The sequence below is a fragment of the Sceloporus undulatus genome, chromosome 6, assembly GCF_019175285.1.
Source record: "Sceloporus undulatus isolate JIND9_A2432 ecotype Alabama chromosome 6, SceUnd_v1.1, whole genome shotgun sequence".
Classification (NCBI taxonomy): Eukaryota; Metazoa; Chordata; class Lepidosauria; order Squamata; family Phrynosomatidae; genus Sceloporus; species Sceloporus undulatus.
In genome coordinates this window covers 109,975,906-109,998,427 of record NC_056527.1, presented here as the reverse complement: position 1 = coordinate 109,998,427, position 22,522 = coordinate 109,975,906, and the positions used below count along the sequence as shown (strand labels likewise).

The 22,522-nt window shown below is 41.7% G+C and overlaps 3 protein-coding genes across 3 annotated transcripts in view; all 3 read left to right on the top strand.

Moving 5' to 3' along the window:
• Nucleotides 1-7,703, top strand: part of SETD1A (SET domain containing 1A, histone lysine methyltransferase) — a 36,196-nt gene extending 28,493 nt beyond the window's left edge. Inside the window, 1 exon segment of the mRNA XM_042472842.1 lies at nt 1,902-7,703. Within this exon segment, the coding sequence (XP_042328776.1) occupies nt 1,902-2,075 (174 nt within the window). The 3' untranslated portion in view covers nt 2,076-7,703.
• PRSS8 (serine protease 8) overlaps nt 1-22,522 on the top strand; it is a 687,619-nt gene that overhangs the window by 228,113 nt on the left and 436,984 nt on the right. The gene's annotated exons all lie outside the window — the stretch shown is intronic.
• Nucleotides 20,703-22,522, top strand: part of HSD3B7 (hydroxy-delta-5-steroid dehydrogenase, 3 beta- and steroid delta-isomerase 7) — a 54,774-nt gene continuing 52,954 nt past the window's right edge. The window contains exon 1 of the mRNA XM_042472881.1: nt 20,703-20,797. Within this exon, the coding sequence (XP_042328815.1) occupies nt 20,728-20,797 (70 nt within the window). The 5' untranslated portion in view covers nt 20,703-20,727. The remainder of the gene's footprint in view (nt 20,798-22,522) is intronic.

Genomic DNA, 22,522 nt, shown 5'->3' with positions numbered 1-22,522 from the left:
CCAAAAAGGCTTAGAATTTATTGGCATTACTTGAAGGTTTGAGATTAGCCAAATCTACATAACTCCATTTAAAACTCTGCATTTGGGAGTCCATTAGCAACTGTGAACAGCAGAGAAAAGGCTGGTAATAGGCCTGTTGTGCTTTGTTGGATGCTTACTGAACATAGGGATCTCTCATCATCTGGACTCTTGTTACCAAGAAAAGCAAAAGAAACTGAAAACATTCAAGTTAGTTGAAGCCCTGGAGCAGTTCCAAAACAGGTTTGGAAGAGATCCATCTTGAGTGCTTTCTTAAAAGCTGTCAGAGTGGGAATGTGACGGATCTCTTCCAGCAGGTAATTCCATAGTTTTGGAGCAGTAATAGAAAAGGCCCTCTGGGAAACTGATGTTAGCTTAGATTTTTTTTGGCTGTAATAGATTTCTTCCAGAGGACCTTAGTGTGCAGGACGGACAATAAGGAAGAAGGCGTTCCCTCAAGTACTCTGGGCCCAACTTACCATGTAGGGCTTTAAAGATAATCACCAACACCTTGTACTATGCCCAGAAACTAATAGGCAGCCAGTCCAGGGACCGGTGACTAGAAGTTCCCGTAATCAATCTGGCTGCCATATTTTGTACCAACTGAAGTTTCCGAACTTGGCACAAGGGTAGCCCCATGTAGAGTGCATTGCAGAAGTCCAGTCAACAGGTTACCAGTGCATGTACTAATGTTTCCAGGTCCCTCGGCTCCAGGAAGGGGCGCAGTTGGCATATCAGACAAAGCTGATAACAGGCGCTCCTGACTGTCGCATCCACCTGAGCTGTCAGTTGGAGCGAGAGTCAAGGAGCACCCCTAAACTGTGGACCGAATCCTTCAGGGGAAGCGTGACCCCATCCAGAACTGGCTGACACAATTCTATTCCTGGATTCAGGTTTCCTATAGCAAGTACCTCCGTCTTACCTGAATTCAGCTTGAGTCGGTTTTCCCTCATCCAGTCCGTTACCGCCCCAAGACAGGCATTCAGAGGAGAGGTGCCATCCTTAGTCGCTGCTTGAGTCTGAGACACAGAGAAATACATTATGGTGTCATTAGCGTACTGATAACACCCCACCCCATGTCTCTGGATGATCTCACCCAGCGGCTTCATGTAAATGTTAAATAGCATTGGGGACAGAATCATGCCCTGTGGGACACCCGATTTGAGCTCCCTCTTGGCCAAACAACTGTCCCCAAGCGACACCATCTGGAACCTGCCCGAGAGGTAGGACCGGAACCACTGCAATGCAGTGCCTCCAATACCCAACTCTCTCAGTCACTCCAGAAGGATACTATGGTCGATGGTATCGAATGCCGCTGATGTCCAAGAGCACCAACAGGGTCACACATCCCCCTTCGATGCCCAGACGGAGATCATCAACTAAGGCGACCATGGCAGTCTCCACTCCGTATCCTGTCCTGAATCACATAGCTTATGATCTTCATGGGATGGCTTTCTCTTTAGTCCCACCACCTTCGCAGGCATGGTTGATGAGGACTTGACAGAGAGCCATCTCTGTGGCTACTCCCAGGCCCCCTCCATGCTCTCTTTCCACCAGTAGGTGAAGATGTTTTTATTTAAGGAGACATTTCACCATTTTAAATGCTTTTTAAAGCTGTTTGAATAACCTGTAGAGGTGCTTCTAAAACCTTTTTTTACATCCCGGGTCACTATTTCTCCTTCACATCAACCCTTGTTACTTAAGTCTTTTAACATACAGTTCTGGTGTACGCTTACTTTACTCATGCATGGGTGGCTGCAGACTGGCTATAATGACTCCTAGCTTCTGGAGATGTAACATCCTGACATGGAGAGGCAGTGCTGCTAGCATTGACACAGAGTCATCATGGTCAGCTCACTTCTTTTCATCTTTCTCTTACGCAGCCTAACTGCTATGCCAAAGTCATCACCATAGAGTCCCAGAAGAAGATTGTCATCTACTCCAAGCAGGCCATCAGCATCAATGAGGAGATCACTTATGACTACAAGTTCCCGATAGAAGAGAACAAAATTCCCTGCCTGTGTGGCACAGAGAATTGCCGGGGCACACTGAACTGAGAGAGATAACAATATAATTCATATTTATTTTGTTTCCCCACCCCATTTCTCATCACTACCACCCTCCTGTCACCATGTACCTCATCTCATCTCCCCACGGAGTTGTCGGAAAACTCTCAGTCGACCTAGGACCCATCCAAGTACCTTTAATACTCCCAAACCAATGAGAAAGCACTTCCCTCTTCTCAGTTTCTAATCAATGAGAAGTTCTTTTTTCTTCTTTGCAGTCACCTGGCAATACATGTTATTGATGTGGGTTTTCTTTTCAATTCACAACCTCCCAGCTCCCCTTGGCCCTTGTTATTGAACCCCTTTCCCTGGGAAAATCATTTAACAAAATACGTAGGTTCAAACCTTTTGCAGAATAGGATAATATTGCCCAAAGAAGGATTGGTTGTAGCTAATTCTACAAAACTAAGCAATGGCTTCTTAGCTCAGAGAACAGCTTGAATATATGCTGATGAGTGTGGCAGTAGACCATTTTCCTTCTAGAAAAGATTAATAGATCTTTAACAGGCCTTCAGTGATGAGGAAAACTTTAGGAAGGTCAAATTGTGAGCAAGACTTCTCTATGTGGCTTCTTAAGGTGGTGTAATGCATGGATGCTAGTAGTTGTCAGAGTTAAGAGGTACCCAACCCTCAAAATGTCAAGGCCTTTGAGTATTTTGTCCTCCCATTCCATTTCCAAGAGTGGAAGGATATGGTAGTCCATGAGGAAGAGTATGTGTGCATTCATATCTCTTCCAGAGCTAGGCCTTCCTCTAGAGAGCTTGGTCTGGGAAGAGACACTGATTGGTGGGGGCCAGAACATTCTTGGATTTTCACACTGCAGCATCATAATATTTGTCATCATGAGCCAGAACTTGATTCCCCTTTGTTTCAGGATCTTCTGATAGAATTGCTATCCCATCTGTTCTTCCAAGCACTTGAGATCACAGAAGTAGAGAGCCTAAAACAGTTGGATGGTGTTTACATTGTAATTTCCCTTGCCTTTTCCTTTTCTCTTGTTCTTTTCTGTGATGTTTTGTAATGGGGGAAGCACCTACCATAATTGTGAAGAGGGAGTTGAATTTCTTTCCCTGCTACACTTATGGCTTCAGCCAGGCTGACTTGCAGTGTAAGCTAATACCTTCCCACAACCACCCTACCCCCTAATAATTTTTCTTTAGGAGAAGAAAGTTGTGTATATATCTATTCCAGATGGATTGGCTGTTTCTTGTAGAAACACACACATTTATTGGTATGTAAATATTTTCTGGGTTGTTTTTTGTTTGTTTGTTTTCCACTTCATACTAAAATGAAAACTGTAAATAATGTTATGATGTGTTTTCTTCTCCTGTTTTTATTCCCATTTGCACTGTGGCACCCGTTCCTTTCAATGCAAAGTGGGATTTTTTTTTCCTCTTGGGAAGGAGCATATATCCTTCTGGATGGTGCATTGGAGGAGGACAGAAAAGTGTAAGTTTTTTCCCCATCTGAGTCAGTTTTGAAAGATAAAAGGCTTTAAACAAGGCGTTTGGAAATATTTTATTAGCCTTTAAAATAACTTCTATTATCATTTTGTTTATGGTGTACGTTGCTGTTCCAAATAGTAGTGAAGTGGGTAATTCTGTTTGAGAGCACTTTTTTCCTGGTATGAGTTTTCCTCAGTAGACCGCCCAGAGCCATGAGGTGCCTTTACATTTCCCTGTCCCAAAGGTCCACTAAACACTGGAAGAAAACCTTTCAGAGAATTGTCCATTATGCACCACATCCAATTGTTAGTCCCAACTACACTAGATCCATTGAAACAATGGGATGTACGTAAGCATTGACTTAACTAGTCACATTCATCCACTGTGTCCACTCTTTTGGGGATTAAAGTTAGATTTAGCACTCAGTCTGCAAGTGTAGGTTTCCAGTGCTGTTTGAATTACGGGGTGCTCTCAAGGACTGATGTAGATCTAAGCCATCTTCTTCCTGCTATTTCTCAGCTGAAACCCTCCTCCAGACAGGCAGACATTCCAGTTTTACTTCTCTATTTCCATTCATTTTAGAAAAACAGAGAGTCAGTAGGTTCGATGAATCTTGTAGAGTTAGAAAATAGATCCTTTGTGTCAGGCATGGGGATCATGTGATCCTCCAAATGTCACTACATAGCAACTCCCATCATCCCTGACCAGGAGAGTTACAATCCAAAAACATCTGGAGAGCTGCCTATTCCATTCACCTGCTTTGTAAGATGATGTCTTCTTTTAACCTCTCAAGCTATTCAAGGAGTGGATGTTAGAAATATAGTGTTACGTCCCCAGATATGACTTGCTAACTCAGTGCTTGCAGAATAAGATGGTCTCTGGAGAGCATTTTCAGGGTGATGGGAGGACATGCCCTTACCTGTTGCTTCTCTCTCCCCACCCCAGAAATCCTCCAGGAATGGCAGTAAACCCATCCAAGAAGAGCTCCAGGGGGAAATAGTTTCAGGGGAAAATGTAAGCACTTCTTACTACTTACCACTTAGCCCCAAATGTGCTTCATTCCTATCTCCCCCCCCCCCCATTTCTGTTATTTAGCAGACCTCCTTGGAAACCTGTATTTGTAATACCACATAGCTTCATCCTAACTTTTCCCTCATTATTCTGAAGGCTGCTTATGCTCTAGTAAGTTATATATTTTATTTGGCTCTGTTTTTAATGAGCCATTTTATGTGCCATGCTTCCTTAGTATATTATCTTGAGGAATGCTTTAAGGTCATCACTGTTTCCTGCTCTGCCTTTGGTAGGGCTTGTGAAGTTGAACCCCAGCAATATCTTGGGATAATGTTCTTGCATGTACATCCCTCCCACCTCCATTTAGCCATTGTGAGAAATGTGTTTTGAGGAGGTCCAGTCTTGGCATCTCCCATAAAAGCCCCATCCAGAGTTGGGATGTATTTTTTCCATGTCCCAAAAATAGAAGCAGACTCAGATCTTACACTTTAAAAAGAATTTGTCCAGCAGAGCTTTTTCAGAGAGATGGAAATTATAACTTGTAATTACAAGAACTAATAAGCAAAACACTTGTAAGAGGCTTGCTGAACTCAGCTGTATGACTTAGTTGGTCAACACATGTGGTTTTGTTTTTGACAGAAGCTTACATAACTCTTCTCCACTCTTTACCACTGTTGATGTTTCCACAACTTCCCTTCTGTTTTCAGAATGTGTCTTAGCAACTCATGTGATGCAGTGGAAAAGCTGAAACAATAGCATGCATTTCTCATGTGCATTGATGGGCACATGTATAGACAAAAACTGTAGATTACTGCCTTCGCAGAGTAGTTTCATTCTGAAGTGGCATCTCTTGTTGTGTCCAGATATTTCCTGTGAAGGCTCATATGAAACAAAGAGGAAGCTGTCTTTCTTTCTTTCTGATTCCTTTTTCCATTTCTTAGTGCCTTGGCTTGCCCTCCTTCCAGTAATATCAAGCAGCCACTTTGTTCCTTTCATTTTCTAGACATAACTCACAAATCTTCATGTGCATTAAGGCAGGAAAATAGTACAAGTGTATGTTTTAATGAGAACCAGAGTCATACCTGCATCCCTTTGCAGTTTGTCATTTTGCAGTGCTAGTTTTCTTCAGCTGAGATCTATATCCACATGCATGTTGCATACATTATAAATTTAACCAGATACAAATGGTAATAAACTGCCTGTGTTAGGCTGTCCTTTTTCCTCTCTCAAGTCACTGTATAAGCTGAAAAAATACTGGCTTGTCTTTGATGTGTTCTCCCAACTCAAATCACTTCTATATTTAAATTTTTAATCAGCTCTTCCTGTCTGTACTTAGCTTTTAATTTTTTTTCACTGCAGCAAGGGTTTTTGTTTGGTTGGTTTGGTTTTAAGAAAGCTATTACTTTCTCCATTTTTGTGGATGTGCTTTTATTCTTAGTGGTGCAAGTGCTGGTTGTTTGGGTTTTTTTCCATCTTTGGATGTGTATATATATGCCCTTTAATTATTTTCTCAGATGTGCATTTTCCCATTTTAAATTAGTTTCACTCAATAGCAAAATTTGTTCCTGCCACTTAGCAGATCAGACAACAGGATCTAGTTAAAGTGTTTCCATTAATTCTCCTTGGGGTTTTAAAAAAATTCAGATCCAACAAGTTGAAGATTCTCAAAGTGTACATTTGAACAACTCTTCATATGAAATTTCAGGTGTTCAGAAAGTAGAACTTGCAGATCTCCTTGCTTGTTAACTATAAACTCTTTAGTCATTTAACTAGGATGCTTTTTTTTAAAAGCTCCCTGCTAGGTTCTGATTTTTATGTGACACCTGAGTAAGAATAGACTTGTTGAACTCTCAGTTTAATGTTGCTTACATGAATTACAGTTAAGCCTTCATTTAAGCACAGTACATCAGAAAGAGGAGAGAAGAGATTCAGTCAATAATTGTATGCATTGTTCAGTGGTAAGTTTTTGAAAAGCTGATTAAATCTTGGCAAATTGGCACAGACTTCAGTTTGTATTGGATTTAAATCTTTCCTGCTGAAAGCATGCGTAATCTGACATGCAGAGCCATGCTACATTGTTTTGAGGTCCAATATTCTCAGGTGAGGTTTGGGTTATTTTTAGAACACAATTTTCCACGTTTAAGACTTGTAGGTTAGAATCGCTTACCTATAAAATACAACCAAAGGATAAGATGTACTCCTTATTTTTTTATCTAAAGTGGAGAATACCCAGGGATAGGGTTTATGCCAACATTTCCCATTTTTAGCCAAGTCCATTTAGTAGGCCTTTCTGTATCTTTATTTTTCTTGTGTATTGCAGGGAAGATTCCTATTAAGTGTCATCTGTTTTTCACATGGACAAGTGTGACCCTTTCAGATGTGAACAGAATCCATTTCTTTCCAGTCTAGTAGTTCAAGCTAGTTCCTTTGATTGATCATGTAGCTGTAAAACAATTTTGTCAAAAAAAAACAACCCCTGTCTCCAGCACCTGCTTATGAGTCACTTTATTTTCTTCTCCTATTCTCTGTAAAATTTAAAGATTTTGTTTGCTTCCCACCTCTATAAGGAGAGGGAAACATTGCTGCTCAACCTGATTTTGGGTGTACAACACAAAAAGAAAAGTTGTGTTACTGAAAACAAATCGATCTAAAGGATTCCAGATGCTTTAAACCAAAAACACAAAAATTTCTTTGATCTTTCAGAACTGACTCCTCTCTTTGCCAGCTTCTAAAGCTGAAGTGTTGTTGAATTATCCCCTCCACATCTGTCGCTGTGTGCATTTTTTTCTGTGTACATATATGTAAAAAAATACGATATACAAAAATTATCTCTATACCAGGGAAGGTGATGCCTTTTTAACCTTCTCTTGCAGCAGTGGCAGCTTGCTGGGAGTTTAGTATTCAAAGCAAAGTGTGGGAATGTGCACACAGGGATGGATGGATCTCCTTTTTTGTCCTCTCCCCCCTCACCTCAGATTGGATGCTTCTCCTCAACTGTGTATACCTACTTTTCTGTTTGTCTATATAAATATTATATATATAGATATAAATATATATAAATATATTTTCATTTGATCTTATTGGCTTCCTACTTGTAAATATGTTAATAATTTGTGGATTCATTACTTGGTGCCAGATAGCACATTTTTATAAAAGTCATTAAACTTTTATTGTACAAAAAAAGTTTGGGAATGATATTCGTCTTCATTTCTGTGCTTGGGGTACAGATCACTGACAATATCTGAATTGTTTTCCACCCATGGAAACCTGACTTGAACTCACTAAATTATGCATGGAGATTTAGTCTAGTGTAGTGTTTAGAGCTGGGGAGTACAGCCCCAGCCTTCCCTCCCTCCACTGTCAAACAACCTGTTTGTTGTTACTGCCACATGCCTTTGAGTTGTTTCTGAGTAACGGTGAACCTAAGGCAAACCTATCACCAGGTTTTCTGGCAAGAGTTTTTCAGTGGGGTTTTTGCCTTTGCCTTCCTTTGAAGCTGAGAGAATGTGACTTGCCCAAGGTAACCCAGTGGGTTTCCATGGCCAAGTGGGGTTTCAAAGCCTGGTTTCCAGAATCATAGTCCAACTTTCAAACCATACCACACTGGCTTATAGTCTTGGCCATTCCCAGTAAGATATCTACCTGCTTTTCCCTGCAGCACAACTTGGGGCAGGGTTCCCCCCCCCCCCACTCCAGTTTTTAGGATTCTTATAAGGGGCAAGAATTAATAGGCAACCAACCGTCTGTGAATCTGCTTCAAATTGGTTTCTTTCTTGATACTGGTACCATCACCTTCCTGTTTGCTTGAAATCCAGTTTTCCTTGAGGCAGCCAGACAAGGAAGCAGTGCCTTCAGCTAACCTGAACTGAACACCAGTCAGCAAATTCCACCCAAACTAGTCACAACTGAGAAACTGCAATGGTATTTATGCAATTCTGGTATTCTTTTTTGTCCATCAGCTGGATCCGTTTGTATATATTTTCTCTGTTTGTATAATTCTGTTTTTAAGGAACTTGAAATATTTGGCAAAGGAAAAAGGAGGAATGTCAGAGACTAGAGTATGAAAAGTAAGTGGGTTTTTTCCTGGTATTTTATGATAATGATTATCTCAAAGGACTGCTTTGGAAACTCCACATGGTTCCAGCAATGGCATCTTTATTCGACAGTTTAAATGGGAAACCAAGTTAAAGTCACATGGATATTCTACAACAAGCAAGAATGGCACAGAGAATGGTATATAAAACCTCTTCTTCATGTCAGGAGAATAAACAGGTATTCAGTGGCAAGGGAACTCTGGCACAAATAGGGCCAGCAGAATTGCAATTGTCACCTGATGGTATGTTGCATTTGTATTTATAGTAATTTTAAAATATGAATTGTATTCCACCTTTTCCCAGTTTGGGACTCAAAGTGACTTGAAATAGTTTTAAAAAGCATACAGTTAAAAATTCACAGCATGAAAAAATTAAAACAATTACTATAAAGCTCTGATGCTGCAACATACTACAGTTCCCAGAATTCCATAACATTGAGCCATGGTAGCTAAAGCAGTGTCAAAACATGATTTTTGCAGTGCGAATGCAGCCTAAGAGATCTAGGTGTGAATGATGTTCAATGTCTCCATCTATGCAATGCTAGAAATTTGGGGAGTGAAGGAAATTTTCATTTGAGGAGGTGAAATTCTTACTGGGCGGATCTTTATCCCCTTCCATGTAGAAATGGGAGAATTCAAAGTTATAGCCGTGTTCGTCTGTAAAATCGGTATGTGAAGCGATCTTGCAGCACCTTTGAGGCTAACTGAAAGAAAGAAGTTGGCAGCATGAGCTTTCATAGACTTAAGTCTACTTTCCTGGATGCATTTTGGGTAAATGCTTTAAGCCCCATTTCAAGAGAAAAAAAAGATGTAAATTGAATGAATGAATGAATGAATGATACAAAGGAGGTGGTTAAAAATGATGGTCCTGGGAATGGTGGTCCTATTACAGTGGGCCCTTGGTATCCACTGGGGTTTGGTTCCAGGATCCACCATGGATACCAAAATCCATGGATGCTCAAGTCTCATTAAATATAATGGCACAGTAAAATGGTGCCCCTTCTATAAAATGACAAAAAGGTTTGCTTTTTGGAATTTATACCTTTTTGGAACATTTTCAACCAGTGGATGGTTGAATCTTTGGATGAAGAATCCATAGATATGGAAGGACAACTTGCTGTTTATATATAAGGCAAGGCAAAAACCCCAGTGGACAAATCTCACCAAGAAAAAAACCCATGATAGGTTTGCCTTAGGCTGGGTCACCATAAGACAGGAACAACTTGAAGGCACAACAATAACAGTTTAAGAAGTTAACATTCTAGGTACGTATAGATCTTGTAGCACCTTTGAGACTAATTGAAAGAAAAGTTGGCAGCATGAGCTTTTGTAGATTTAAATCTACTTCCTCAGATTAACTTTCTAGGGTAAGCTTATGAGAGAAAAAGTGTGTTCTCTTTCACCTACCTTGGCTGTTGTTATTTGCAGATCCAAGGTAGAACCTCTGCCCTTTTATTGTCTGAATAGAATGAGGAACATAAACATAAAATTCAGTTTTGTAATAGAATGTTTGGCATTAGCAAACAAAGTCACTGGTGTTTTTATGTTTGCTCCCCAGAGAACAATGTTCCCATGCAGTCACAGAACAATGTAATAAGTGAGTAAATACATGGCAGTAAAGTAAGAGAAGCATTTCCCGCATCTCAAGAATTGGCTCTCTATTGATCTGCCTGCCTGCTAGTGTGAGACAGTGCATTTGAGCATATGGAGGATGTGGAAGTATAGAAATTCTGTGGGGCAGCGGTCCGCTGAAGTCCAGTAAGTATTTAAATCCACATACTTCACTGTGTCATTCGGAAGGGTTCGAATCCCGCCTTGGACATATAAACCCACTGGGTGACCTTTGGCAAGTCATACTCTCTCAGACCTAGAGGAAGGCCATGGCAGCGCACACCCTGAACAAATCTTGCATAGGAAACCCTGTCATAGTATCAGAGCTTGAAGACACACAACACCATTTTGTGGTCCGTACGTAGTCCATCTTTTCAGTTGCAAGGAATATAACAATCAAGCTCAGATACACAAGCACAGTCTATGTATTATGTTGGGAAGTGGATTGTAATCTATGAAAATACACAACTTTGAAAAAAGTCCTATTAGTCTTAAAGATGCACCAAGACTCTGCTGAACGGATAGCAGAGCTACCTATCTGAATATTGAAAAATATTATCTCTATTTAGGTTCATGGTATATAGTCTGATCACCAAGGGCAGTACTGAGTTTTCAGCACAAAATTGTATATGATTTTATGGAGGGGGAGGCAAGCTTCAAAGTCCTTCATTTGGTAACATTTGAGGATGGAAGGAATAGAACAGATTTGATCTGTCCTCTGTTTTCAGCTTTGAGCATGTTATTCAGGTAGTCTAGGTAGAAAGTGGGTTGAATCTATGTTCACATATATTTCAAATGCATCCAGTAATTTTTTTGGGGGGTGAGGCTGCCACAAAATCCATAAAACCTAGATTAATTGTTCTCAGGATCCCCCCCCCCCCGAGTTTTCCTGAAAGATTCACATTGTTGGGTGGATGCAAAAAGACGCAAGATAAACAGGGATAAAATTCTGCATGTCTTGAATGTGTTTCAGATGCATCAACATTGACTCCATCCTTATTCACATTGCTGACACATGCAAGCAGAGACATGCATAGATGTGGTTCCGCTAAAAAAAAAGAGTGAACAACAAATTGGCAATGCCTGAGTGAAATTATTTGCATAGTAGCATTGCAAAACAAAATGTGTAGATAACCCCCACGTAGCTGCAACTGGAATAGCTTTGAGTGGAAAGGGAGAAGCTGGTTGCTGTAATCCCAGGTAGGCAGCTGTGAGATTAGATGGAGATACTAATGTTCAGGACTCCTGGGTCCCAATTCCGTCAAAGGAGATTATCACATTGGGGTCATTTCCACAACGATTGTGCTTGTTCAATAAATGGGAGCATCGTGAAATTATGCTCTTCTATTCCACGCAATTTTGCAATTATGATAACTACACTGGGTTGTAGACGTGCAAAAGGGATATGTCTAGTTCCATGTAGTTTCTATTCCCCGTGCGTGGGATGTTATTGTATGCACTTTTGAGCAGGAAGTCCTAGTTGTGTTCTCTGTGATACAGCATAGCATTATTTGCTTCCACACTTGCGCATTCCCAAAACTAAAGTGATATTAGGTTCTTATTCATGGGAGTTTCTCGTTAACACAAAGTCACGCAATAATAATGATTTCCAGGTGCACTGGAATCCACAGGATGATCTCGACATTATGTGATAATCTCCACCAACATTTTAATGCTGCTATTGTTCCACTATTTACCCTTAATCTCCTAAACCACCAAGCCTCTATTTCAGCACTTTAAAAGGAGGCCAGGGGCAAAAAAACCCAGTTTCTTTATTAAAGCTTTCACCCATTTGGAGCAGTGATACACAGTAACCACTAGGATGCAGACGAGATCAAGCTTAATTGAAGCAGGAAGCAAAGGAGGTGACGAAATGACTGAAAAGACCAAGGATGGCTCCTGATGATTGAATGCACCAATTTCCAAATTACATTACTGTATTTGCCCTAGCCCTGATCCAAAGCTAATTGCTCCATATTTTATCTTTTATGATGGATGGAAGATAACGGTGCTAGCTGCTTTTTGCAATTTTTAAAATGGATGGGAATCATACGGGCCAGGTCTTCAGATATTTTTCACCAGCAAACCCCAGCCGCTTTTGCCAGCATAGCCAATGGTAAGAGATAATGGGAATGGCAGTCTAACAAGACCTAGAAGGTTGCAAGATCTTAAAATTATTCTTCCCCTGATTTGAAAAATGATATGTTGGAGGAGGAACATTTTGGCTAGTGCATGAAGAATCATTCTGTCAGTGTTTAGTAACTATGAAAAGCTACATGGAGCCACCATGTTCTAAAGCAGTATATCTTTGGATACCATAGAAGTCCACAATGAGTGATTTATTTTGTGATATTAAAATAGAGGTAGATGCAGAGTAGAGTGGATGGTGAGCCCTGGGGCTACAACAACTGGAGGAGAAAGCAAAAGCTAGCTAAATCCAAGATCCTCTGGAGAGTCTTTAAAAGCTGGAGCAAGGAGTCTATTAACTCCTGCAAATTGTAGGATGCTGCTGCTTCAGTAGCTGAGCTGGAGACCTCCACACGGTCACTTCTTCTTGCCTTGAGCTGAGTCCACCAAAATGTAGAATTTGCACCCTCATCGCCTGCTTGGAGATGACTAAAAAACCCTGGAGACTCAAGGCCCGGCTGGGAGGTCTGGAAATCTTACAGCAGACATTTCGGTAGCGATCAAGACTACTGAGAGGAAAGGGCTTGCTTATATTATTAAAATATTTATATCCAGAAATAAAATAAATAATTTGAAACAGTTTAAGAGAATTTAAAACTATAAGAATAATTTTTAAAAGACCAAAAGGCATAATTAACCATTTAAAGAAAATAAAACAGTTTAAAACAATATTAAACGCACCCAGGTGCACAGACATGTTTTATTGGGGGCCGAAATGAAGCACCATTGGTGCTAGTCAGGTCTCTAGGGGCCACAACCAGGGTGCCACAGCATAGAAGCTCCTACATCTCCCACTTTTGTATTTCTCCCACTGATGGGATACAGAGGATCAGCAGACCTTAGTCCTTGGGAATACCTATAGAATGGCCCTCTGCCACATATGGAAGTCCCAAGCCATGCAGGGCTTTCAGTGTCCACTAGTAGTCCACCATCTTGAACTGGTACTGCACACATTTTCCTTTGGGCCACAGAGAGTGATGCCTCAAGGCTAGCAATGCCCAATTGATACCTGTCAAAATCCCCTCTTCACACAACCATTAAAGAGATGGGCAAAAATGTGGCGCTCCAAGGATGATTTTGCCACCCTCAGACCTTTTTGACTCCTTAGAGCAGGGGTAGGCAACCTTTTTGAGCTGGGGGCCGGGTTGCTGTCCCTCAGACAACTGGGGGGCCGAAGCCAATAAATAAATAATTAAATAATTTTTAAAAAATTTAAATAACTAAATAAACCGGGACAAATGTAGGACAACATTTTCAAATGGTGGATACTTTTTTTAAAAAAGTGGAGGACACGCCAAAAAAATTGCTGATTTTTTAAAAAATGTTAATATAAATGCATATTTCTGAGGCGTCTATAGACAATTGCCTCCCTTGCGCCTGCGCGTGAGAGGCCAAAGGCCTACCCCTGCCTTAGAGTGATCTTTTTCTGGTCCCAGAAAAGAATGAATTGACTCACGGAAAAGCTTTGAGGAGAGGAAATTTACCTTTTAAATAGGTGGCAGGGTCACTCTGTAATATTTAACATGTCCCCTTCATTTAAAAAAAAAAGGACTTTTGTTCACTTCCAGTTTTCTTTTCTTTTTTTCTTTCTTTTTTTGGGCACTTTTGGCAATCTATGTAGCCCTTGTCAAGAGTAGAAACTGGCCTCCTAGGTCCACCACAGTTGCCCACCTCAGCATTGCAGTCCTGTCCTGAATTTCACCTGGAAACCCAACTCAAGACGACTCAGGAGATCCTACTCAGGCAGTCAGGCTGATGCCAAGACTCTTCATAGGGTTGCCAGACTGAAAAATGGGGAGGGCCCCTGTACCTTTCACAGTTGTTTAGAAGGAAGGGGGATTTCAGCCTATGTTGCTTGTTAGGCAACCAGGTCACTAGCAGCACCTGCTAAAATCCTTTCTTCTGCACAACCGTTAAAGGGGCCCTCTCCAGCGGTAGAGTCACTAAGGTTGGAGACACTGGATGTCAGTGCCCACAAAGAGCTGTGTGAAGGGGGGGGGGGGAAGACTGCCCCCGGCCCCCCCCCCTCCTGCTGCCTCCCTTACCTTCCACTACTCCCTGGCCAGAACCAGAAAGGGTTACAAGGTGGCAGCAGTAGAGGCTTACCCTGCCCTCCTTCTCCTGCCACTGCCCCACCTGCCTACCCTATGGCCATCCTGCTACCCAGCCACCTGCTGCCTGGCCAGATTTAGAAAGAGTTGCCGCATGGCAACAGTAGTAAAATGTCCTGTCCTCTCTCCCCTCTCTCTGCCTCACTTGCCTGCTCCTACCCTCCGGCCATCACACCACCGGCTGCCTGCTGCCTGGCCAGACCTGGAAAGGGCTGCTAGGCAACAGAGATGATGGCCTACCCTGTCCTCCCTTCTTGCTGCCTCACCTACTCACCCACCTGCCTGCCCGCTGTCTGCCCAAACATCCACCCAGGGCTACTCAGGGGTGGGCAGGTGGGCGATTGTGCAAGTGAGGCAGCAGGGGAAGATGGAACACATGCTCACCCACCTTTCATTCTTCCTTGCCTTGGCTCCATCAGCAGAGAGAGCCATGCCAGCAGAGAAGAAAGGATGGGTACCAGCAACAGCACCCAACCCACACACCCCTCAGTGGGAAGAGGACCTGACCGGGTTTCACTCCTCTGAGGTGTCACCAGGTCCGGTCCACATCCCTGCACACCCTTAGTGACACCAATGCTCCCCAGCCTGACAGCTGTGGACTGCAGAAGAAGAGTGTCTCAGCAAATGTGAACCTCACACAAAGCTGGCTCAGCCCATTGGGTTGATAGCTGTGAGCATCTCTTGGTCACTCTTTGGACTGTGGCCTCTGAATTCCTGAACCCCTGAATAAATACTTCTGCAGATGGTGAGCAATGCTAGGCTACTTTCCAGTATGAAAGGTTGGTAAACAACATATGCGTCAAGAAATTCCACAGCCCTATGGCAACAGACAAGACAAATTTCAGGACCTTGTGTTTTTATAAATAAAAAAAAAGGTCAGGGGAGGAGTAAACGAAGAAGCAAGAAAATTTGTTTTGAGAGCATGCTTGCTACCCTTTAGATGAATTACTGTTGATGGTACAAAATGTGCAAAGGATCTGATGATGGCAGGCATCTACTCTTCTACTTTGACTATATTACTGTGGGCTTTACTGGTACCAGAAGGATAACCCAGAAAAGATTAACAAAACGTTGTTGTTGTTGCTGCTGCTGCTGCTGCTGCTGTGTGCCTTCAAGTCATATCCATCTTATGGTGACACTAAGGTGAGCCTGTCACACAATTTTTTTTTACAAGTTTCTTCAGATGGGGTTTGCTATTCCATCCTCTGAGTTGAAAGAGTGTGCCTTGCCCAAGGATACACAGTGGGTTTACGTGGCCGAGCCAGGATTTGAACATAATCCAACACTCAAACCATCATGCTGATAAAACTACTTAGTTAATTCACTGAAGATAGCTGCCACAGAGAAGCGGGCATGCCAGGGAGTTAGGGTTGGCAGTATGCTCCTAGCCCATTTGTCGTTGTTGTTTGCTGTAAAGCTGACTTCCTCTTATCGTAATCCTATGAATGAAAGACTTCAAGCACCCTTCTTGGGTCTAACCATCTTCCCAATTCCAGGATTGCTGAAAAATGTCCAGATAGCCAGAGGATGAGGAAGGAAGGAATAGATCTCAAAAGACTTTGTGAAAAGGAGCTTCACTGTCTGAGGCTTACTACACTGATGTATCTTCTGTTTTGGTGATATAATAATGTTTTTAATTCCATTGAATTGGAGCCAGTCTTTTCGAGTGGATGGTCACATATCATGTCCGCCAAAGGTCCCTGGGCCTTGAACTGGGAGAGAAGTCCAGCCTCTTTGCTTTAAACAATAAAGCTCAAGAGCCAAACAAGGCAGATAGAGAATAAAATAAAATAAAACCTACTAGGAAAGATGCATAGGTTTAAAATGCTTTGATAATAAGACCTGGACAAACAACTTTAATGGCACAATATTTAAAAGCAAACAAGAGGTTGAAAGTTTTAAAGAAATACTAAAGATTATAATTTGAGAAAACAATGTTGACCTGACCAGTGCCAGCCTCAAAGAGATAGCTAAGAGATAGCTAAAAGTGTACAGACAGGCCCAAACCAGACACGTTTTGACACTAAAATCTTCAGTGGTTCAAACTGGACTTACACAGTAATTCAAGAGCATCAGATCACAAAAATACATATTGGTTTACATAAATGAGTGTTTCTAGTATTCCACATGACCAAAACAAAGCAGTTTGACACCACTTTAACTGTCATGGTTCCTTCTTGTGGAACCCTGGGATTTATAGTTTGGTGAGGTATTCATCCTGGTCTATTAGAGAGCTTTGGTGCCTCACCAAACTACAGAGTCCAGGATTTGGCAGAGGAACTTGTGCCAAACTGCTTTATTTCTGTACCATGGATACAGCCTTTGTGACAAGGTGCCATTTGCAGATTCTAAAAACACATACTGTATATCTCACAGACATAGTATTAACAAGTCAGTCATTGTCTAGCTCTCACAAAGGGACAAAGGACTTGTGGTGAAAGAGTTTTAAATACTGTATATTTGTTTTCATTAGAGTTTTCATATTTGTAACCTGCTTTGTTGATTTCTGATGTGGATCACCACTGTAGAAATAATGTAGTTTGGCACTACTTTAAGTCTCCTCCATTCTACATAATACTGGGATTTGTAGTTTGGTAAGGCACCAGCACTCTTTGGCAGAGAAGGCTGAGGACGTAGTAAAACTAAACATCCCAGGATGCCATAGGATGGAGATACAGCACTTAAAGGGGTGTCAAACTACACTATTTTCTACAGTGCAGATGTACCCTTGGTCTTTTATTATTTTACACATGTACCAAGTGCATCAGGTTTCTTCTGTAAATTGACAAGTGACCTGAAGGCATATACACACACTTTTGCCTCCACCACCCATCCCAAAAAAACATCATTTGGGGAGTAAAATGCTATAGCAATCTTGGCATGAGAAAAGCTTGTAAGCAATCGATTCACAGATTGATTGATTAATATGAAGCAAGAATTGCAAAAATCCTGTAACACTGAAGGGTTTGGGGCACAAGAGATGGCTCTAGCAAGAAAGCCAAGCTGGATATTTTACCCCAAAATTCACAGCATCATTTTTTCCCCTGTGACACAGAAACACTTACTTTACCTCTCTGGCACCAACTCAGCAGCAGATCAAGCACTGAGCTGAAATCAGAAACACTCGCTCTTTGCCAAATTAATCCTCTCCAGATTAGCATCCCTTTCCCACACTATGCTGCCAACCATGATGCTGCCAACCATGACACACAAACACCTACATACCTGCCTACGTACTTACTTACTGGAAAGGAGCAAAGCAACCTTGGCCGGGGAAAAGCCAGTGAGTGATCCATTGACTCCTTGGTTGATTAATAGGAAGCAAGAGTGAGAATTGCAAAAAAGGAGCTGATCCCGTAACACTGACTGTTTTTTTAATTGTTGTTATTATTAAAACTATTCTACACAGATTCAGATTGACAGCTTTACATTTCCCACATCATATAAAATGCAATATAGACAACTTTAATTTAACTGTGTGGAAAAAGTATAAAAAGATTCCACTTACATTTCTACTTAATCTACTTCTAAATTTCTGTTGTATCTGGTTACATAGAACATTTGCTTAGCTCTATATTCACAGTTTCTGATTCTTTAACTTTTTATAGTCTCAGCAGTTTTACATCTGTTTAGTACAGCTCTCAGACTTAAATCTTTCCTTATATCTTCATTTCATTGGGCATGGGATTTCGCTATTGGGGAGAGGGGATAAAATGAGAACATTAAATAGGAATTCTACCTCCCCAAATGAAATCTTCCACCACTCCCCACATTTCTAGCACTGCAGTCATTTAAAACTTCAGTATTTAGATAGACAGTTTGGGCATCCCAAGAAAAGGATTAAGGAAATGCAAGCACAGCTCATAGAAGAGTTGGAGATTTTTCAGTTCTCATTCTCTGCAAGGCTAGAAATCTGGAGACTGAACTGGGGATTGGGGACAGACCTCTTAGTGGAGGCCTTGCCCTCATTCCCCTTCTCCAATAACTAGATCCCTGGTGATCATTATGACGCATGAAGAGCAGAAAGGCTTGTATTGGTGCTGACACTCTGGAAAAGGTGAAAGCTGATGCAAGCAACTGGACTTGGTTCACATCCAAGGGAAGAGGCCTGGACGATTTCCAGAACATTCCTCCTGCCCCATTCCATCACATTGCAGAGAGGATCAGTTTGTGCTTCTGTTCCCCAAGGACAGGTCCACCCCAATGGAACCGTGTTGACATATCAAATGTGTGTGCCTCTGGGTGTGTACAAAACAATGAATGCATTCTCTTTGGTATAAAACAATAAAGTTTGAGGTAGTGTTTGAGCACTGGGTTACGACTCTGGAGATCTGGGTTTGAGTCTTCCCATTGGTCCTGCAAATTGAGCTCCTTGACTGAGTTTATCCATCTGATGTGAACGACAACTAGCTATACCCTAAAGTACTACCCTCCACCTTTCTTAACATTATTGTCTTTTCTAATTAATCCTGCCTTCGGATGATGTGGACAAAGTATAACAGCCTTAATGTGGTCCTCTTGGCTTCCAAGGAGATTTCAGGCTTGATCTGTTCAAGGAACCATTTACAGTGGTACCCCGGGATACGAATGCGCCGCCTTATGAAATTTCCGGGTTACGAAAAAAATCCATTTAAAAAAACTGTTCCAGGTTACGAAGGTTATTTCGGGTTACGAAAAAATTTTTGGTGCTTTTCGGCGCTATTTCGCACAAAATCGCGGCTTTTCCCCATTAGCGCCTATGGCTTTTTCGCCTTACGAAGATTTTCGGGTTACGAAAGCGGCGGCGGAACGAATTAATTTCGTAACCCGGGGTACCCCTGTATTTGTCTTTTCGGCTGTCCAGAATATCCTCAGCACTTTCCTACAGCACCACATCTCAAATGAATTGATTTTCTTCCTAGCTTCTTTCTTAACTGGTCCAAGTCTCACATCTCTACATGCTGTTGGGGAATACAGTGGCTTGGACGATTCTAACTTTAATACTCAGTTTTATGTCTTTAACCCTTAGAATCTTATCTGCTTCTTTCATAACCTCCCTTCTTCTGGTTTCTTGAGTTCTGACTTCTGAACTCCAGGAATCCATAGCATGGAGCCATGGCACTGCAAGCGGGGTCAAACTGCATTAATTCTGCAGTGCATGTGCATCCTATAGTATTTGGAGATTGGTAGTTTACTGAGATATTTAGCCTTCTCTGAGAGCTCTGGTGTCCCACAAATAAACTACAAATCCCAGGATTCCGCCTATGGATGCAGCCTATGGAATTTGGAGATGGGAGGTTTCCTGGGTGATTTAGCCTTCTGTTATTAATTGTTGTTGTCCCCCGCCTCGATCCACGGGGAGACATGGGTAAGAAATAATAATAATAATAATAATAATAATAATAATAATAATAATAATATACTGTATCTAAGAATCTAAGAATATAATATATAATAATAATATAATAATGTTATATATTACAAAATATAATGTATAATATATCATATAACATATATACTATACTATAATATCTTATCTAATATAATATATGCTATATTATATTTTAGATATATAATAATATAATATGTACTACAATATAATAATATATTATTATGATATATAACATGATATAATATGTTATATATTATATTATATACAATAATATATTATATATAATATACAATAATATATTGTACTACAACATATATATAATTATAAATATGTCATTATATATAATAATATATAATATTAGTATATATAAGATGATATAATATGTCATATTAAATTATATTATTGCTGCTGCTGCTGCTGTTGTTGTTCAAGCGGTATCAAACCTGATTATTGCTGCAGTGCGGATGCAGCCCTGTGTGCCATTCGGCATTTCTCCCCCTCCATCCCTTTTCTACAGCTCTTCTGTGTCTGCTGTGTGCACTGTCTGTATTTCCTCCTTGGACCTTCTAGTCTCTAGAGTGCAGGGATGCCCAAACCTGGTTCTCCCGAAGCCCTAAGCATCTTGGCCAACAGTCAGGGATGCTGGGAGCTGGACTCCAAAAGAGCTGGAGGACCAAAGTTTGGGGATCCTTGGTCTAGAGCTGAGTGCCTAGTAGCAAGCCTTCCCTCGCTAGGACCAGAAGGAAGCCAAGGGGCGGGGAACCTGAGAGCCTTTAGTTTTTTTCAGCCAAGAGCAAAGCTGCCTTTGGAGGCAATGAGGCTGAAAGGAGAGGAGCCCCAGCAGCAGCAGCAGCAGCAGCAGCATCAGGACCAGGACTCTGCAGGTGGGTCTGCCTTCTTCTGCCCCACGAAGGGATGCTCTGCCCTTGGCTGGGGGCAAGGGAGGCAAGGGCAGGGAAAGAGGCACGATCTCTTGATTTCATCAGAATTAACTTCCCCAAACCACACACCCGCCTTGAAGGAGGGCAGGCAGACCAGCCACGTCCTCCTTTTCCAGGACGCGTCCTGCATTTCACCCCCCTTCATCCAGGAGGGATTCCCAAACCCTCCTCCACTTGGAGCAAGAGTAAGAAGCATGCATCTGATCTTTCGATGAGGGTTCATAGCTTTGCTTTGGTCGAGTCCTACTTTTTTGTTTGTTTGTTCCTGGAAGGTCCTACATCAGGGTGACCTGAGGCGTCCTCCTTTTCTAGGACATGCCCTCCATTTCAACCTTCTGTCCAGGAGGCATTTCCAAAAAGTCCTCCATTTGAGGCAGGACTAAGAAGCATGAGTTTAATCTTTCTATGGATGTGTTTAGCTTTATTTTGGTCATGTCCTCCATGTTTTCTGGAAAGTCCTACATCAGGGCGACCAGAGGCGTTCTCCTTTTCCTGGACATGCCCTACATTTCAACTTTCCTGTCCGGGACATGTCCTACATTGCAACACCCTCTGTCCAGGAGACAATACCAAAACCTTCTCCACTTGGAGCAGGACTAAGAAGCATGAGTTTAAGGCTGCATCTGCACTGCAGAATGAATGCAGTTTGACCCTGCTTTAACTGCCAGGGCCCCATGCTATACATTCCTGGGATTTAAGGACAGGAGTTTTCATCCCATCTTTAAAAAAGAAAGAGATAGGCATCCAGCACAAGAAACTACAAGGATTGTTGCTTTATTTTCCGACATCTGAGCAGGGATGTGTGTATGTCTATGTGTGTTTATAAATGGAGTTTAATCTTCCAAACGTGACAAATCAGCTGTTTTGTGTTGCCGGCTCAGCTCTGCAGTGGTGGAAAATGTTACTAGAGCTGACTCTCAGCTTTCACAAATCACAATCCAGTTTATATATACACACACACACACACACACACACACACACACAGGGTTTGAAGTTGGCATCCTCTTTATTGGGTGGGAACACCGCAAGATGTGTGTGTGTTTTAAAAGTGTGCTGCATTTCTGCATTAAGAGTAGAAAAAGAAAAGCTGCCCCAGCTGAATTATCGCAACCTGTCAAACAGCAGCTTAGAGGCACAGAAGACCCCCAGAAGCCCAAAAATAGTCACACAATCCTGTTGTGGTTATTTGGAGGTGTGTGTGTGAGAGAGATAGAGAGCACAAGTAGGTGAGGATTGCTCTACTTTATTGTGTAAAGAGAACCCAGGTGTCCAGAAATGTTGCTGTCTCCTTTCCGTCGACAGCTTTGCTTTCCGGAGAGGTAATTTCTAATCCTAGACACTTAAGAGATATTATATGGCTCAGCCATGTAAACCCACTGACTGACTGGTTTTTCCACTTTCACGAGGGTCCTGTGCCCCTAACCCCAGCGAATGTGGAGAGACAAGTGTATCCAGTTGCAAAATTCTGTGGTTGGTGGAGGATGCCATATAGAGTCCTTGGTCTGATCTATAGTTATTTTACAGCAGCAGCTGTTGGCCTTTACTAAAGTCTAGTTTTCATCAACCCTTTTCCTGGATAATCGTTGATGTATGCAGAGATATTTTGTATGGAGGAAAATGTATTAATGAAAGTCCCCGCACCCCTGGTGCCACTTGTTATCAGAACTG